The sequence below is a fragment of the Halyomorpha halys genome, unplaced genomic scaffold, assembly GCF_000696795.3.
Source record: "Halyomorpha halys isolate HHAL.00 unplaced genomic scaffold, Hhal_1.1 Scaffold481.1, whole genome shotgun sequence".
Taxonomy (NCBI): domain Eukaryota; kingdom Metazoa; phylum Arthropoda; class Insecta; order Hemiptera; family Pentatomidae; genus Halyomorpha; species Halyomorpha halys.
In genome coordinates, this window is record NW_027113262.1 from 422,399 (window position 1) to 442,388 (window position 19,990).

General features: G+C 29.5%; 1 protein-coding gene across 8 annotated transcripts in view; it reads right to left on the bottom strand.

The window, feature by feature from the left end:
• Positions 1-6: 6 nt before the first annotated feature.
• Positions 7-19,990, bottom strand: part of eas (ethanolamine kinase 1) — a 62,226-nt gene continuing 42,242 nt past the window's right edge. For 7 of the 8 annotated variants that reach the window (XM_067050843.1, XM_067050842.1, XM_014424863.3 and 4 more), the window contains 5 exons: positions 17,077-17,214; positions 16,123-16,379; positions 14,842-15,065; positions 4,617-4,851; positions 7-340 (listed from right to left, as the gene is read on the bottom strand). In XM_067050843.1, coding sequence (XP_066906944.1) covers positions 271-340; positions 4,617-4,851; positions 14,842-15,065; positions 16,123-16,379; positions 17,077-17,136 — 846 coding nt within the window. In that variant the 5' untranslated portion in view covers positions 17,137-17,214 and the 3' untranslated portion in view covers positions 7-270. Of the gene's footprint in view, positions 341-4,616; positions 4,852-14,841; positions 15,066-16,122; positions 16,380-17,076; positions 17,215-19,332; positions 19,429-19,990 lie in introns of all 8 variants that reach the window. The other variant, XM_014424867.3, reaches the window with a different exon arrangement.

Below are 19,990 nucleotides of genomic sequence, written 5' to 3' on the forward strand. Positions count from 1 at the left end.
TATATGGTATTTGCTATAGTTTATGCGAATGCTGTTTCAATGGTGTTGTTTCAAAAAACAACTTTGAATATTTTTTTTCATAATATAATAAAACCAATTATCCTCAAAAAAAATTGAAAGGACATTAATAATCTCAGTAATTTTTAAAAATCAAATAGAATCAACATAAAAATTATGAAATCAATAGAGGAATACAGATAGCATATGTATATACATCCACATATATCTGCTTGCTATAATTATTAACCTAAAACACATACTTATATACATTTATAAAGCATCTAGAGATAAAATCTTCTCTTTCTTGCAGAATAACTCCTCCATTCTTGTAGCAGCATAACTGAAAAAAAAAAACCAATTTTATAAGATCTAAAAATGTATTTACCACCCAATCAAACTATATTTACAAAGTAAAAAATATAAAATATTTCTTGAATTAAGATTAGCCTATCAATTATGGCATAAATTCATGCAATATAAGAAATTTAGTGATCAAAGCATTGTTCTTTATTGGCCATGATAAAATTATATCCAAATAAACAAAACATTTGATCACAAATACTCCTGTAGGTAAGAACCTATTTTACTATCGCTTAACTCTGTAGCGGTCCGTTGGAGCACTGCTAGTTAAGGCTATCGAAGTGTTAGCCAATAGGACAATTTATTTATATAAATTTTATACTTTTGTTATTTTAATAAAATTTGGTTACTATGGTGTGTTTAAATAGTTGTAATTTGATTATTATTTCTATCCATTGGCTAACCCTCAATTAATCTCCCAAAAATAGAAACAGCTGTTCTATATATAAATCAATTTTGATCTTATCAATTGTGTTCCTGTTGTGAATTTTTATTAAAAGTATTATTTTGTGTTACTAAAGGGGTTAAATACATTCTATTTTTACTGCTACTAAAGTTTATGGAGCCTGGTGAACATAATAAAACAAAAACTTAATACAATAAAAACATAATACAGCAAAACCTTATTACAACAAACTGAAAGGGACCAGAAAATCAGCACTTAGTTATAATAAGGTTCATAACACCAAAATAACAACAAAAATGAGAAAATTAACGATGTATATAAAAACAATATAATATCTATAAAATAGTACTTATTAAAACTTTCTATTCTAAAAACAGTGAGTATCATACATAATCGTATAAATAAAAAAAGCAATCAAATGAGAAATAAACAATATACATTGTTAAAATAAAAATACAAATATGCACAACCATCAAAAATGGAAAAACACATAATATATATGTTATTTGTATTTATGTATAGGGTTTGAAAGAAAGTAATTTTTTTTTTTTGGGAGAAATAAAACTCAATTTTTTCTGTACTAAAATGAACTTTAATCCATCAAATATCTTCCATTCTGTTTGATGACCTTTTGCCATCTTTCTGGTAACTTCATAATCCTGTGCTCATAGAACTTCTGGTCTTTATCAGCAAAAACACAACAAAGTGCGATTTGAGGTCATTCTTATTACTGAACTTTTTACCATTTAAAAAGCTTTCTAAACTTCCAAATAAATGACAATTCAATGATGCAAGCTCGGTATGATAGGGAGGATAAGACATCACTTCCCAAACAAGTTCCAATAACTTTGTAGGTGTTACTAAAGATGTGTGAGGCCTTGCATTGCCATGGTGGAACAGATTCCTTTGCATTTCAATTCTGCCCTTTTCTCTTTGATTGCTTCCTTGAATTTCATAAGATGAAGGAAGTAAACATTTGAGTTGATTGTTTGGTTACTTGGAAGCAGCTCAAAATACATAGGCACCTTCATGATCTCAACAAACTGACAGCATGATATTTTTCTAATGCCTATTATCTTTCAATGTGGTTTGGGTTGGTTCATCACAGTAGGACCATGATCTTTTATATTTAAGATTTTGAAGACAACCCATTTTTCATCGCCAGTTACAATTCGTTTCAAGATAGGGTTGAATGTATTATGTTTGAAAAGTCTTTCACAAATATTGATTAGTTGTGTTGGGAAATTTTTTTCAATTCTTGCAGAACCCAGATATTGACTTCTTAACAAGTCCAAGATGTCTTATATAATCTTCAATTATGGTGTATGATATCATTTTTCATAATCATCATAACTTTTAGTCATTTTTTAAATTATTTATTTAACTTTTAAACATTTAACTTGCAATCTCTCACAGAGTTATTCAATTCAGTCATGGTTTTGATTTTGTTATCATCACCTCCCTTCCTCTCCCTCAGACATCCTACCCTCTGTCTACTCCCTGCCTATCCAATCCTCTGTTTTTCTCCCTCAGCCTTCACAGTATCAGTCCCAGATTTCCCATCCACCGACTAAAGCACTAAGAAATGACTTTCCTCCCAAAAATGTGATACTGAGAGTGAAAATTCCTCCACAGATCAATCCTAAACTTCCTTCCATATCCCAACCAATCTTTCTCTTCAGTCAATCTTTTACTTGAACCTCCAGTAAACAAGGAACCAATCCAATGACCCCAAAGAAGAGTTCAATCCCTACCTAGATTGACAACTCTCAAATCCAAGAATTAACTTTTATTCCCATAACAGCCAAAATACACCGGATATAACATCTATCCTTTCCTCCTTCCTTTGTGATTTCCAAGATAGAATCAAACCTCTTATCTCACTCCTAACCAGACTCCTTACAGAAATCCTGTTCAATTTTCCTAGATTAACAAGAATACCCTAAATATTCTTTTAAGGAATGCAAATGGACTACATAATCACAAAGACGAACTTGACATATTCCTTCAAGAACATTTCGTTGACATAGCTCTGCTGATTGAAACCCACTTCACAAAGCATTCTTACTTCTACATTGGCGACAAATTATGTATAGGACAGATCACCCTGACAACACATCCCATGCAGGTTGTGGTACCCTTATTCATAAATCTTTTCCTCACTCCTTTATTCCTTTGACTCTGTCTACCGGATATTATGGACAACAACGAAAATACAGATCCACTACTCACTGAAAATAAGACTTGGTCACTGAAGAAAAAACTCAAATGTTCAGCAAACACCTCTTCAAAATTTTTAATCCCCATCCTGATATCCTTAACCCATCTTGAAAATGTTGAAGCAGAGATTACAATTCCACTCCAAATGACCCTTCCTCCTAAAGCCTTTTATCTCTCAGAAATAATAAAAATCATCCACTGATTACTTTCAAAATAAGCACCTGGTCACGATCTTATCACATCCCATATTCTGAAACAGCTCCCTCGTAAAGCTACCCTATTCCTTACCCATATCTTTAATGCTACCCTCCGATCCACCTATTTCCCCAACCCTTGGAAAATGTCTATAGTAAAAATGTTTCTCAAATTCTCCAAACCACTTGAATATCCATCTTCCTACCATCCTATTTCCCTCCAGTCCATTATGGGCAAAATCATAGAAAAACTCTTATTAAAACATCTCTATCCAATCCTTGATTTATATCATGTTATTCCTGACCACCAGTTTGGATTTAGAACATCCCATTCTACTATACAACAGTGCCATCATATGGTGGATGTCATATCTTCCACATTGGAGCACGGAATATACTGTACGGGAGTCTTTCTCAACATTGAACAAACTTTTGACTGAGTCTGGTATCCAGGAATGCTGTATAAACTTCATTAATTCCTTTCTCCTTCATATTTTCTCCTACCTCTCTGATAAAAACTTTAAAGTAAATCATAACCTAGCCTACTCATCTCTCTTTTCTAAATATGCCAGTGTTCCTCAAGATAGTATCTTAGGTCCCATTCTCAAATTGGTATACAGCAGATATCCCAAACCACCCTTACACAGCCCTAACAACATACGCTGATGACACATGTGTACTGTTCGTAAATAACGATCCTACTACTGCATCAAAAACTCAACAGACACACATAACATCCATTGAAGAATGGTGTCAAAATGTTAGAATCAAAATAAATCCTAACAAATCCAACTAGATCACCTCTACCCTCCTGTCCTACAGTATCTTTTTCAAATATTCCACCAACGCCTGTTGAACAGATATGCTACTTAGGACTCCGTCGTGACAAGAGATTAACTTGGAATCCCCATACAAGACTGAAATGACAAGAAACTGCTCATAGATTTTGATTACTATAACACCTACTTGACAAATGCTCTAAACATCCCATTCACTACAAAATAAAATCATCTGGTCTTTTCATCAATCATCTGGTACGTTCTTATCATCTGGTCTTTTCACCTCCTCAATTGTGAAATTGCTAGCATCCAATAATTCTTCAACAGTTATATGCTTGCTTACAATATTTTTGTAAATGTTGTAATTGGTGGTGTACCAATTTAGATACAGTTTGTAGTCCATTCATTTGGCTCTTCTATGTCTCAAATAGCGCAAGTTTTTTGAAGCAGCATTTATTAGTTTCAGGGCTAACTGCATCCCATATACGATGATGGAGATGCTTATTGCTTCTATTTTAATGTCATCACTGTATTTTTTCTAGGGAATTTAATTATTGTTTGCTATAGCGAAGAGTTGATTGTATCCAAGTTCATTGTAACGAGAGTTTATTATAGTATCTAGTACATAATTTACATCAGATAAAATATTATATTTACCTAATAAAGTCAAAATCAATAGAAGAAAGTTCAGCCTGGACTAAAGCCCAAGTTGCCCATAACAAATGAGTAACAAGAGCAAATTTATTGACCTGAATATATAGTTCTTTAATTTCCTCATTCGTAACTCTAGCAGTGCTATTTCCATTGGAATTAAACTCCTGAAGATAAATTTTAAGCCAAGCATGTTGAAAGTCAGGTGAAGGATAATTTGAATAATCTACAGAAGAGACACCTAAAAAATAAATAAATAAATTAGAGTTTTTTTTTATTATTAGTAACCGAATCATCTTATGATTATAAAATAAAGTTTTAAAGGAAATACAGGTATAAATATTTTGGGTGTGTAAATCAATATTTTTTTTTTTATGCATAGATAAATTTTTTAAAGAATTATAGAATAGTCAGCTGACAATAATAGTGTAGTAAATAAAAATAGGTACATATAAATAAATAAAAACTACAAATATATAAATATTTTTATCAAATGTGACTAATTTATTCAGCCCACATCTCATAGATAAAACAAATCATTTTATAAATATCTCAGAAAATATGTAAGGATAGTTTTCTTACAATGAATGTATAATTCTAATAATTATAGAACTTTACAGGGATAAGTCAAAAAATAAAAATGTTAGTTTGTAATTCAAATCTCTTGAAACCATTCTAGAATCAATATACTACAGCTGGAGTTAAGACCAGAAGTTGAAATTCGAATGCATTACCCACAGAGACACTCCACTTCTTGTTCTTCTTTACTGGTGCACAACCCATTTCTAGGGTCAACCCAGCCTCTGACAGTTGTACCAATGCTATGCAGCAATCAACCAGTTACAAACACTAAATAGGGTTCTAGAATATCATGGGAAAGTTTATCTTTCCAGGTCTTGTGGTTCCATGCAGTACCTCTTCCATGGTCTAACTTAGTATATTGGCATGACTCTGCAAACTGGGTTGTCTGTGGCCAAAGGAGTTAAGGCATCTTAGCAGTCTTGTTACTACATGGGCACCAGTTTGAATCCAGACTGGGAGATGTCATCTTTTATTTGTGGCAGTCCCATGGAATGAAAACCAGACCCACCCATCATGGTTAGAATAGGGTGGTAAACTGTAGATAATCCCCCCTCCGTATTCCACTAATGACCAGACAGAGGGTAAAAAAAAATACTGCGAGTTATGTGACTTACCCATCTTAGTCTTTCCATACAGATGAAATGGACATTTGGTTCTCCAGTACAGTTCCAGGTTGGTTCTTTGTCTTCATACCTGGCCCATGCAGACTTTCCCCCAAAGTGGATCATAACATCTTTCTCTCCTGAATTAATAGTGCATATTCATCTGATTTGGAAATGGTCTATGTCACAGATGTACATGTCAACACTGGTTGTATGAGGGTTTTTTTAATTGCTTTTTTGATGGCCTGTTTATCATAACTACTACTCCTAAGAAAATTTCTGAGACTGAAGAAGCAGGTAGAATATCATGACCCTAGTTTTTATTTCAGCTGCTATATTATTTTCTGTATTTACATTACAGACAACAAATGTAAATGTTTCAAGTTGCTGAAAATCATATGAATTAACTGTTATTAAATTACCTTGTAGTACCTTCTGTACAACCCATTGCCATATATTTTATCTTGGTGAAAGCATTAATTTCTCAGGCCCAACCATCTTGCAACCTTTGCCAGGACTTGGAAAGCTACTTGCACACGTTTATGGGTTCTCCCTACTAAACCCAGTTCATCTGCAAAGCCTAAGAGGTAGATAGACCTAATTAATACAGTTATTTTATCTTGTATACCTGATATTTTTCAAGGTCCATGATAAAAGCTAGGTATGTCAGGGCATCACCCTGCCTTACTCCCCAACCAAATATAAACAGTTCACTGAGACCAGCCTCCACCTCAATCATGCACTCATGTTAGATAATCTCCTATTATCACAATACATAATAATATGGGGTAGATTAGAATCTTTTTCCAGGTTCAGGTCATAGATTCTTCCAACCAATTGTACAACATGGACATTTCACTAGATTAGTTCCTCCATGCTTGAAAACCTCTACTGAGAGACTGGCATGCCCAGGAACCTAATCATTCTTAATTTTCATTAAAGCTAACAATATTTTTCCTCATCTAGGGGTTCATGAGGTAGAGTGTCTAAATAGCTAAAGTTTGGACTGGTTGTCACTCTTACCATTCACAGTTGTTGAAGAATCTTCTTCCTAGGTTGACCTAGTAGTTGCGGGAGTCATTATGATTTTTCAATTCTTGAATCTCTGCAAGTTCAATATTGTTAGCACGCCTCTTCTCTTTTTCTAGTGATGAGTATGTTTTTCAGCTCTTCAAAAGTCTCAACATTTTTCTGCTGTTCTTCTTGTACAGCACATGTTTTGTTGTTGTAAATAGTGGCTCTCTCACTTTCTTCATCAAACCAGGAAGACTTTGGTTCTGGTTAGTAAGATCCCTACTATATTTCCTCTACATTATTTGTCATGGTGTTTCAGGGTTGCATTTCTTTCTACATAGCATCTTGGTTCATTTTCCAAAATCTTAAAATTATGGTAGTTTTAAAATAGTTTTACAGTCTTCAAAAGAGGAATAAAAAATCATTAAATATAGGTTTTTATTAAGTTTTTGTGTATGTTCATATATTTAAGTATTTAGCAAGTTTATTTTGATTCAAACAATATCAGATAGGCTTCCCATGTATCTATTAATATTATAAATGGAATGATAAAGTTGATTTGCAGAATTTGGGTGTTTTATTACAATTTCACACATTGTGAGTTTTTATAGCAAGATTTGCAAATTTTGGGTTTTTACTATAAGTTTTTTGTTTTTTTTTACAGCACGAAAATCAAGTTTCTAGTCATTAAAATCAAAATACCATTTTGATTATTGCCTTGTATACAAAAACAATTCAGTCACACTATTAAAATTCAATTAAACATAGGCCCTTATTAATAAATTTATATTATTTATTAAGTAAATATTATTATATTTTTTAAAATCTGTCTATTTGACAACATATAAAGAAATAATATTTACAGATTGTCATATGCAAATGACAATTTTATTTTTATTTTCAAATTCTTCTTCAACTTTTTTCCATAGGTACTTCATTTAGTAAATCATTTAAGTTGATGTAGATATAGAACCTTAAAGATGTGTTGGCGAGTTTTGCTTATGTTTTTTTTCTAGTTTTTGCTCATGAAACTATTTGAATCTTCCAAGCAGAAAACATCATTTACACTCAAATATATCTATATCAACTTATCAATGCAAATAAAAACAAGTAGCCTGCTTTATAATAAAAGTATACATAAATGTTGTAGATGGCATATCTTGACTAAAAAATAACCTTACAGCAAATATCTGCTACATTTTAAAGTTTACCTCAGATTCCTGAATCTAGGATAACCCATCTCCGAAAGCCCTATTAGAACTAATGACTAATGTAAATTGAATATCAATATAATATGAAAACTACAAATGAAATAGTAAGTATAAACCTGAGGAAATTAGTATAATTCACCTGCCTTTTGGGCATAGGCAAGCTTATATAGAATGTTTAAAATACTGAATAAATAAGGTAGTATTGTGCATGTACTTTTTTGTACTGGACTTTACTAGCCTACAATTTTTAATTCTTCAATTAGATAAAAACTAAGGATAAGAACATCATATCACCATATTTAAAATATTTACTAAATCATAAAACTCATTGAATCAATATAAAGAACAAGAAACATACTTCAACTTAACATTTTATTCAACAAATAAATATTAAAGAATAAAAAGGTTCCAATTGAAAATGTAGGAAATCATACTTGATTTATAAAGAAAAAATACTTTTCAAAAATATTTCTAGCAACATTTTTAAAAATAATCAAAAAATTTTGAAAACATTTCAAAGTTTATTACAATAAACATGGATATTATGATGGTATGAGTGTGGACATAGGGCTAGCAAAATATCCAATTGGACACAGGGAAGTACCAATCCCATTACTGTCTTTAAATGTAGCAGACAGATAGCTGTTGGAAATCCAGGTTGTGGGAACACTACCCTGAGGCCTGCCTACATAGTACAATAGTAATCAATAAATACAGCACACCACAAAGGATACCAGCAATATACAACCTAGGATCACTCCACCATATCCTTGGTAGCGGCCATAGATAGTGAGCTGGTCAAGGCGCATTAGGGAAGCAATTCTTAAACCGACTCAGTAGGTGTAGACCAATAATCAATAAAACCAATAGATCAAAAATTATTACTGCCATGAAAACCTCAGAATGAAGGCCCAGACAGACAATAAGGATTAAAAATAAAAAAAATAAAAATAATGGATTAATTGTTAGGATATAATTGGAAAATCCCAAATACAAAGCCTTGAGTCTCAAAAATACTCGTAAACTAGCTAACAAGTTCTTTAAATATAATTAATATACAATAGAACCTCAATTAACCATGCTGGTGGTTAACCATGGCCACTGTTTCAAAAAAATTAGTGATTTTAAACAGTTTATTTCACACTTTTGGCCTTTGTATCACATAGCATAGTCATTACAAGTTATCAACAATGAGTGCTAAACATAAATGTGTCTTTCTTTTGCTAGAGAAAAAAGTGTTGATTGTTAACTGCACTTTAAATCATGAGAAAGTGAAAAAAAAAACCTTTAGGATGAGTCTGTGTGGGTTGACAAAATGTGCATGACTTAAACAAACAAAAAAATGGCATTTTCATAATCATATCTTCTTCAGAATCCATTTCTTTAACTATCATAAAACTATAAATAAGTCATCATTGTCTGACTTAGAATCTAAGGTTTAGGAATAGTTTTAACAGAAGTATACTGAAGGAATTCCAATGTTAAATACAAAGTGTTTCAATTAACTGTGGTTTTTATTTATCAGTGTGACCCATCAAATGGTGTAATATATATGATATTTATATGTAGAATTTCCAATGATATAATTTAAGCCAAACATTTACAGCAGTAATATTAATATAAAAATTCAATAAAAAAAAATCTATAATTGTTATAGACTTAATACACTTAATAAAGTGTTAATATTTTTTCAGCCTAATGCCAGAGATGCACAGAGTGAGTTTATATTGAAGTTAAAACTTAATTCAAAGCTTATCTACTAATTAATCTTGGAAAGTAACATTGACTACAAACCTAAAACTTTATCCTCTAAAAATATGAAGCATGGAGTTTTGTAAGAACCTTTAATTCTTAGTTTGAACAAATGAGTATATTTTTATGAAAATAAGTATTCTTTTCATAGAGAATTTAAATATTGTTTAAGAAATTTAATAGAAACTAATTATCCTTATATCTGTGAACGAAAATAAATGAAATAAAAACCCATTCCAGTTAGTACAATAGGTATGGAAGTTATAATTTTAGCAGCAGTATTTTTGAATGTTAATATTTAAGTTCAAACATGAGTGCATAATTGTTTTTAAAAAATGGAGAGAACTGATTCATTCTAAAATACACCAGTAATTATCTTTTATGGTGCCCATTAAAATGAATTGTCCTCTTACGAATGTACACATGTAGATGAAATTTTAGATTGATGAATAAAATAAATATACGAAGTTTTACTTAACATATGTTTAGCAAAGGCAAAGAGTATTAATCATTAGTATTTTAAACTTTTGAATTTTAAATAAATTTGCCACACTATATTTCAAAAAAATAGAAAAATATAAAGTGGATATGATCAAATTTAGGATGCATGCATGTTACAAAATGCTGAAATAAGTCCTGGGAAATTAAAAACTCACTGACTGGTTCTTCTTTTCCCTCCAATGTTTAAAAATCCAAGCAGCCTGTTGGTCATATGAAACTTCATCTTTCTAAAAGCCCACTATGGGCCTGACCGAATCTGGGAAGCATAAAAATATCCGACATTCACTGGATTTTCAGGAGTTATTTAATTAACCCTTCCAATTTTTGGCTCTCTTGACTTTAGCACCTATACATCTTGATAGGCATACAAAATAAGTTCTTGAAGCAGGCAGCAAGTAACTCATGATAGTTGTCTCTGTTCTGCAATTTATAACTAATTTAAACCTGCTGTGGTATAAATCGGATCTATTTACATGGGTGAAGTCTAATTAGAAAAAACAATATTATATTATGCACATTAGGATATGTTAATTGAAAAGAACTAACCCAAATACATCAGTGCTTCAGTGCAGACAATCTTAGAAGCAATCTATCTTTATAGTATTTCAAAATACAAGTTTTTTAACAATTTCAGAAATATGACAAAATTCTTTTTCAAAGTACTTCTTTATAAACTTCTTTGTTCAGTCATTAAATTTAAATTGCATAAAAAAATTTAAGACTTCAAAATAATTTGGAGAAGATTTACAAACCAAATCTAGTTTTTCATATTTTTATTCAAATATTATGAGAGTATTCTTTATCCATCAACATGGACTACAGCCTTCAAAAGGTGCATTTAAGTCAATAACAACAAGATCTAGATAGAATGGGTTTCAGCTAGTTATGCATTGGTTTCAGTATGGGTCAAACTGCTTAGACTTTATGTATTTTACTTTAGCGATTGTGAATATAATTTAGTTTCTAGCCAAACCAAAGCACCAAATACAATGATTATATAAAGTATTTGCCATGTTGAAACCTTTTTATTTTTTAACGTATTAATCTTATTTAATAAAAAGGTAATCAATTCTTTAAGAAGACTAATATTTAAGGAAGTAAAGCATGCAGTTGGTTAAGCCATAAACTACAAGAGCAATATAATAAAAAAAAATTAACAATAACACCATTATTAAGGATAAAAATTAAAATTTCAAAGCAAACAAATAGCCATGTAATGATTCTTTACCAACTACAGACAAATGTAAAACCTAAAAGAATCTAAATTCTACAACCAATCCTATAAATTAAAATGAAGAGAGGTTTATAACCAGCATCAATAAAATATAAAAATCATGCTAAACCCTAAATGAGCATGATTTATACTTCGATGAGTAAATAATGACAATGTACCAATAATACATGTCTTAATTGCAGATTTGAAGGATAAAAACCCATTAATGGGTCATGGTCAAATGTAAGGTTAAAAATTAAAAAACAATTAAGTATAAGTAAACAATATGTTTTACATACAAGCATGTGAGTAAATTTACAGGTATGAGTATGGTACTTGATTTGTATTAGAACTCCTGTTGTTATTTTTATTAGATTATTCAACTCACTATCATCAGAGAATATTGAAATACTAACTTCTGAGCTATCATAACAATCGTCAGTCTAATCTACATTGTGAATTCTAATATATTTGCTGTATCTTTTTAATTAAAATAAGTAACTAAAACCAATACTACTTAATTTATTTATCATCTAATATGCATTTTAGTATTTTCAATGTTAAATGAATAATTTTGTGGTATGTGGTCTGCTTCTGGTAGGAACTGAAAAGTTTGTTCATTTATTTAGCATTTATTTATTTACAAATTTAATCACAATATGTTTCTAGATTCTAATGTATTTCTCTAAGCTCAAGACTGTTCAATAGAATTAACCCTGAATCAAAAATTTTAATTTAAACATTCTACCTGAAAAAAAGGATAATATTGTTGAGAATTTGGACATTATAAATTATACATTTCACTTAGCTCAAGAATGTTCAATGGCATCAATTCTGAATTGAAAATTAATGTTTAGACAATCTATCTAAAAAAGGAAAGAGGATAATATTGTTGAAAATTTGGAAATTATACCACTAAATATTCTAGTGTTGTGTTGCCAAGTGGGTGTAATTATTATAATTTATTGTAATTAAATGTTTTAAAAATAGTATTATGTAAGTAAAAATAGAAAAGTATAAATTTTTTATTACATAGTCTTGATTATTTAATTATTTACAATTTAAAGGTATAATGCTTCAAAAATAATAATATAAACTATCTTGAAAAATGTTACATATTCATAAAAATAGCAAAATGTGGGGCACACCCTTGAAACTTCATTCACATTTTTTTCGTGAATTTCCCAATCCAACCTCTAGTATTAGACTAATCATTTAATTGTCAATATGAATTTTCTTGACAGTAAGATGAGTAGTCTCATCAAAATATACATTATCATCAGCATTTTACATGCTCCATGCAATTCACTCATTTCTCCAGTATTCAGTCTTTCCTTTTACAGTCTCTTACCTGCAGTTGAATCACAGGGAGGATGTGAAATGAGAGTAGACTATAATTGGATTTGAAAATGGGCAATCTCAGGTTTAGGATGTTATTCAATTCATGAATAAAATGTGTATGAAGTTTTAAGAGTGTTTCCCCCCAGAAATTGTAACATTGAGATATAATTATTTTTAATTGAATTATTATGAAAGTTAAATTCATTTTATTAATAAATAATAAATTTGAATTCCTTCAAAAATAATATAAAGATTTTAAAAATTTAAAAATTAATATAGTTTTTGTATTATATTGGTTTTTAATTTTAAATTGGGTCAAGATTCCAGTTAAAAGGAAATGAAATGAAACCTCGATAGAAAGGATAGTCATGAAATTTAGTATATTTGAAACTGTAAACGTATTAAACATTTTAATATTCACTTACGTATTGAACTCATAGTTGTTCTATAAATTTGAGGTCATAATGTTGAAATTATAAATGAATCACATTTGAACTGTGAAAATAAGAAAACAAATATTCTAATTACAAAACATTGTATACTATTAAGTATCCATTGGATAATACATGAAATTGAGTAAATGCATAAACAATCCATTTTTAGAAAGAGAGCAGATCAATTTTTTGTATGTCACTGAGCCATAAACAGGTCAGTTTGGGGTATGTCACTGAACCCTAAACAGGGCAGTTTTTTGTGTGCTGTCGGGCCCCATTACTTTTGTCTCTAATGTCAGTTTAAGTATTTGCAGTTTGTGAAGAGTGAAAAGAGTAAGCCTAAGTGAATATGGATCTCAATTAAAGGAATTAAGTTATCTCAGAGTGGTTCATAGTGAAATTAAGTTAGTCATTAATTGGCAGATTTGAAAGGAACAATTAGTTTTTCTAAAATTTTCATTTTTTTAATTTTTTCTAAAGTTTCTTTTTTAATTTAGATACTTTAAAATAAATTTATATAACTTTATTTTTATGTCTGCAGTTAGAGATAGGTATGAAATTACACCAATTGTTATACAAATTAAATTGAATGATACTAGGAACTATTGCAGGTTTTGTTGGATAAAATCTCCCATTGCCAGTTACATGTATCAAGCCCTGAGCTATAGATTCCACTAATTTTGCTGTTTGCTGATTTTTTGGTCTTCAATGATTGAGGTAATCAATGAGGTCAGATAAAAGACTTTTCAACATCAAAGGCATCACCACTTCTCCTGTTTTAATGTCTTCTAAATGAATGTATGATGGTGTCATTTTTAGGACGAGATATTAAATTTATTGATATAAAATTTATAAACATTGGCCTGCCAGACCTGTCCTCATTATTCAGGATAATTAGAACTTTAAAATGACTCACTCACTCAAAAATACATTTTTTGGGTCAAATTCAATTCAATTCAATTTTGGGCCACCATTTTGTATTCTGACCAATCTGGGCTGCTAGATTGGCTGTCTTACACTTCGCTCCCTAGACGATACTACTTTAGAGATTTGGTAAGTTTAGATCATTCAGGTTAAACCTGTTTTCAGCTTTTGGACTAAAAAGAATATATAAAATATATTTTTTAGTTTATATGATTTGCATTGCAGCAACATTTCATCAAGAATAATTTTATTACAATACAAAACAAAACAGTGTTTGTGTAATTTTAATAAAAATAAATCATAACGCTATTTAATAATTCAAGGCCTTAAAACATAAAGTAGAATGTAGAATAAAAATTATGAGGAATTACCTTAAAGTTCAGACAGATAAATTATAACATACAGATATATAAAAATGCTTCTTTCTAAAAATCAATAATTGGCTTCTCAAAACATTAAAATTATCCATTTTGAATATTTATTACAAACATCTATGAATATGTTTTTAACTGCCAATGAAAGGAATAAGTATTTACTGCAAGTCACGTTACATATACATATAACATGATATATGCTTAAATATTCTCACTCACTCAAATAGAGGCATATCTATTACATTTTATATTACACAGACAACTGTTGCAAAACAATCCTTACCTGCAAACTCTGTGAAATGATTTCCAATATCATACGCCTGATAATTACAACCAGCATACTCATAATCAATGAATGTCACTTTCCCTTGGTCATGTATAATGTTTGCAAGCAGAAGATCATTATGACAAAACACTACTTTACTTGAAGAATGACTCAATTTTTCTTCAAAAAATAACATCTCAGAATGGAGAACCTCAATACCATCAGGAAATTTCTCAGAATATCTATTGAAAAAAAAAAATATATATATATAACATTTCACACAAATTATACTTCATAATTTATCAAGCTAAAATTTAATAAATTATTTCACTGAAACTATTTTAACAAATTAAACTTTTAGAACTCAGAGAAAGAATTTTAAATACAATAGAGTTGTTTGAGCTCCCTTAAAGTAACTATTGGATCCTAAGAATGAAGCTCAAAACAAAAAAAATATTACTACAAGAAAATAAAAATGTAAACCAAATATAAAATTTATTTACATAATAAAACAAAATGAATAATAAATAAAATCATCCTCACAATGAAAATTATAAAAGAAAATTTGTTTAATATATACTATAATGAAATATTAATTAAATAAAAGTCAATAAATTATTTATAATTGCAAGAATAACACCAAGGAATTGCAAGAAGAAAAGTAAGACATTTTTTTTAGGAAACTTAATAAAAGAAAGATCCCATGCAAACTAAAACTTCAAGTCTGTAAGGAACATGCATTAGAGGAGTGTGTATAAAAAACAAAATGAGTTATCTAAAGTTATAAGTGCTTACTGTGTATGGTTACTTCTAGGCCTATTTAACTTTTTTTTAAGCTAGATAATGAATCATTGAATCATACTTGGACATCCCCATGGATGAAACAGAGGAACATTTATTCTTTTCTTACTCATCTCTCACTTGAGACAAGGTAGAGCTATTGTACAAAAGCCAATATCAGAAAACCTAGCAGCTCAGATGATAACTAGGAGGGTGCAGGCGACTAGACAGAGCTGGAATTTTGTTGCAGATTATGTTGCACAAATGGGTGGATGGTTCCAAGTAAAGAAGTGAGAAAAAAGAGGCCAGGCAATGACTTAATAAGGAGTCTAAGGAAGGAGTTGGCACATAGCTATACTGCCATTCCATAGGATGGTAAAGATGAATAGAAAAGTTGGTTTTTAGAGAGTATGAATCTTACACAATTGGAGACTTTTAGTCACATGTTGTTTTATCAAAAATATTTTGGCAACGCATAAAAACTAAACTAAAAAACACATATAACAATATAAAACTTACAAACGTTGCTTTTCGGGATTTGAGAAGGTTTCAGGAACAAGTTTCAAATATTGTTTCATCAAATCCCACAATATAGGTTTTTGAGAGTCTTGATTGTTAATTTTATGAATTTTGGCAAGCATAGTAGCTACAAGAGGATAAATGGAAGGAGCTCGGACAGTTTCCACAGTCAAGATTTCTCCATGAATATATTCATATGCTAATCCATTACCAAAAATTGCATATAACTGAGGTGCAAAGCCTGCTTTTTGCAGCAACTGAAAACATAATTAAAATTAAGTATTTCAAAGTAAGTGATCAATCTCTTAATTTGATAATGACTCAGAAACACTCCCCATCTTATTAATAATCTATAATCTAGTAAAATTTTCTAGCAGATTGTTGAATCAAAGAAAATATTTAATAATAAGATAGATTTAACTTAATTCCAACTTTATAATATTACATGTTTGTTAAACAGGTTCACTGTTTTCTAACATAATAACAAACAAAAAAGTAATGGGGTGCCAATCTAGTTAATATTTCAGCGTTAAAGAAATGAAATATAATCTTTCTATGAAGAATTTCTTGTTTAAGATGTTAACTGCAATCAACATTTGTCATTTTCTGTTTTCCTCAATAATAAAATGACATAAGAGCTAAGATGAGAATGTATAGATAATTATATTGAATCCATAGCTAAACATATAGTTAAAATTAAACTATATGTTAAACTTATAGTTTAGTTTAGTTCAAGTTATAGTATATGTAACCATTATTTGTACAAAAAATGTATTACATTATTTTTTGTATTACAAGTAATAGTGTATGTAACCATTATTTATACAAAAAATGTTTTACATTATTGCTTGAATTATTGATTGCAAGTTAAAAACAACTACTTATGACAAAATATTTATAATAAATTCTTAAATATCTCATTAAAATAGAATATCGAAGAACATTAATCCATACCTTAAAATTTCTAGTTTCAGCTTTTCGATCAATCAAAAGATCTGTGTTCTTGCCATACATTCTTATCAAAATTATCTCTTTAGGGCTTTTCTTAGTCCAGCATCCAATAAGTTTATTTGTAATACCATCAGTAAAAGTCTATAAACATTAAAAAAACACTAAATAGTTAAAAATAAAAATTATCTCTCAAATCCAAGTAGAACAATAAAATTATACAATCTTGAGACAAAGATTAAATCCTTATAGTTTTCAGAGCAGTGCCAAAATGAGAAATACAATAACTGAAGTAAAAATGAGTCATAAATTCCCTACTAAACACAATATTTATTAAAATTGTTTTTAGCCATACCTTAGTTTACTTTTATTTATTTATCAATTCTCTTACTTTGTTACATTATTTTAATTGTTTGTATCTTTTTTAGCCCCTAAGAGGGGCGAAACGCTGGCTCACAATAAATGGTTTTATTACTATTTGAGTTCTTTTAACCGCACCCAGATCATCTTCCTTTTATATACAGAAATTATACACAGTTAATAACTGATATTCTAGATACTTTTTTGACTTTTGAATTTTTTTTTATCTATTAGTCATTTTAAACTATAACAAACAAAATGAAATCAGTTGATATTAACCAAGTAAACCTTATACATTTCATTCGACAAGTAATTTATTTAGATTAAAGTAAACATTCAATCTATCATTAAATGATAAATATTTATTCCGCATGAGGTAGTTAGAATGGACTTCCATACAAGTGATTAAATGAGATAATCTTATTTGAACATGAACCAAAATTGTCATTTCGCTGCGAAGGTTGGGGTAAAATTCTCAAGTGAGATGTAAGTTTGACGACTGTTTCTAACAGTACATTAAATATAATATAATTTTTATTCTTCGAAATTTTTCCATATAATTCCCACTGTAAAGAAAAGGAACCCACTAAACAAATTGATCCTCCACATAAACTTGAGAGAATTTAGTGAACTATCATAAACATTCAACACATTTAAAATTTCTACCATAAACTTTTCAGCAAAATGGCAATTAGGGTTTATATTCAAAGAGGGTTATCCCCGTTGATACGTAGGGCCCTGTACATGTGTTAGTTCTATAGTTAATTTAATTAGGTACAGTGTTTATTATGAAGATTATTTTGATGAAAGGTCTTCTTTAGGAGATAAATGAAACTTTTCTTAAAACGAAATCAGATATTTTTGTGTTTCTTGTAGGAAAAGGGGATTAGGACCTTTCCGAAGCATCAGATCTATATTTAGTGATATAACATTGCTATAGAATATTTATAATCTTAAAACTTTCTTGAGACTGGTTAACATTGTTTAAATAAATAAAATTTTAGTCTTAAATACATTCAAAAGAAAAATACTTGAATCCATTTACATATTAGAAAATATTAATTATACAGTGAATTTTAAAATAGACCCGATAAATCTGGACCAAGACTATGCAGAGATATTAAGTAAAATTAATTTATCAAAAATAATTAACCTTGATAAGAATTTTAATAATAAAATAAAGAGGAAATTTAACCAAAATATAGTTGTAATAAATAATTTAAATACTTGACCTGAGTGTAGGGAAGGTTAAAAATATTGCTGTGATAAATTTTAACAAAGAAGGTGACTGATAAATAATTTTAATTTTTAATGTGAAAATTGACTAATAAGGTAATTTGACATAATCTAAGAAATGCTTATTAACAATAATATATGATTCCCTAATGCTTTAATGTCTTATGAGACATTCATTGGATAATTAGTAATTCGTTGGATTAACCTGGGCAGAATAGTCTGTATGAAGTTGTTTTTTAAATGATTTAGTTCTAAAATTGTATTAAGGTAAGATAAATTATAAATAATATTGTTTTGTTTGGGATTGTTGAAGATCATATCTGTAATAAAAGCTATTTGTAATAGATTGTCCCTAAGGATGGCCGAATTGGCAGAAACGTCTGACTTATAAATAGAATAAAAATGTTTTGAGACTAAAATGGATAAAATTTTATTTATTTAAACATAATTACTTTAGGATTCAATTCATTCTGCAAACTGATTATCAGAAACATAGATTATGGATCCTATTTAGTGTGCACCAAGGTTTTTTTGAAAACAAAATGGAAATTGGCCTACAATAATTTTAGACATCAAATAAATTAATAAAACCTTAATATAAATTTTCTTCACTTATATATGATCCTATTACATAATTATCTACATTCTAAGTAAAATTATACTTACTTAAATATGTTGTGTTCCACCACTTTCAATTTTGGCTTTCATAATATACCTGTACTTTTATTGTACATTTTAAAAACTCTGGCACAAAACTCGGCTCTGCACAACAATCAGGGGTTTATTACTTATGCTAATTAAGTCAGAAAATTTTAGAATCAAACCAACCATTACCTCATTTATGAGGTAGTGTTTGTGAAATTAGCTCTGGTGAGGTTTTTATGTTTACTATGTTTTGATCTTCAAATTAAGCCAAAGGTGAGTCATTTTACTCTATTAATTTCTACTAATGTACCTAAACAACTAATTTCTTAACCTTGTTCTAAATAAAATTCCAATTCAAATCGTCCCTTCCTTGAATGCCTTGGGCTCGTGTTTGACCTAAGGCTTTTCTGAAAAGACTATAAATTCCAAATATCCTATCTTTCAATATTAAACTGTAAGCAATTTAATAACTATTATTTACCTCCTATATGCACTTGTCAACTTCTTATTGTCTCCCCCCTTATTTCCCCATACTTTGGCTACAAGTGTGTGGTGTTGCCTCTCTGGTGATCTGGATTCAAGACTAATGACATTTCTTAATTGTTTCTGTACCTCCTGAGATTCTCATGTTTTGCCATATATTATATAATCTAGTAAAATTTTCTAGCAGATTGTTGAA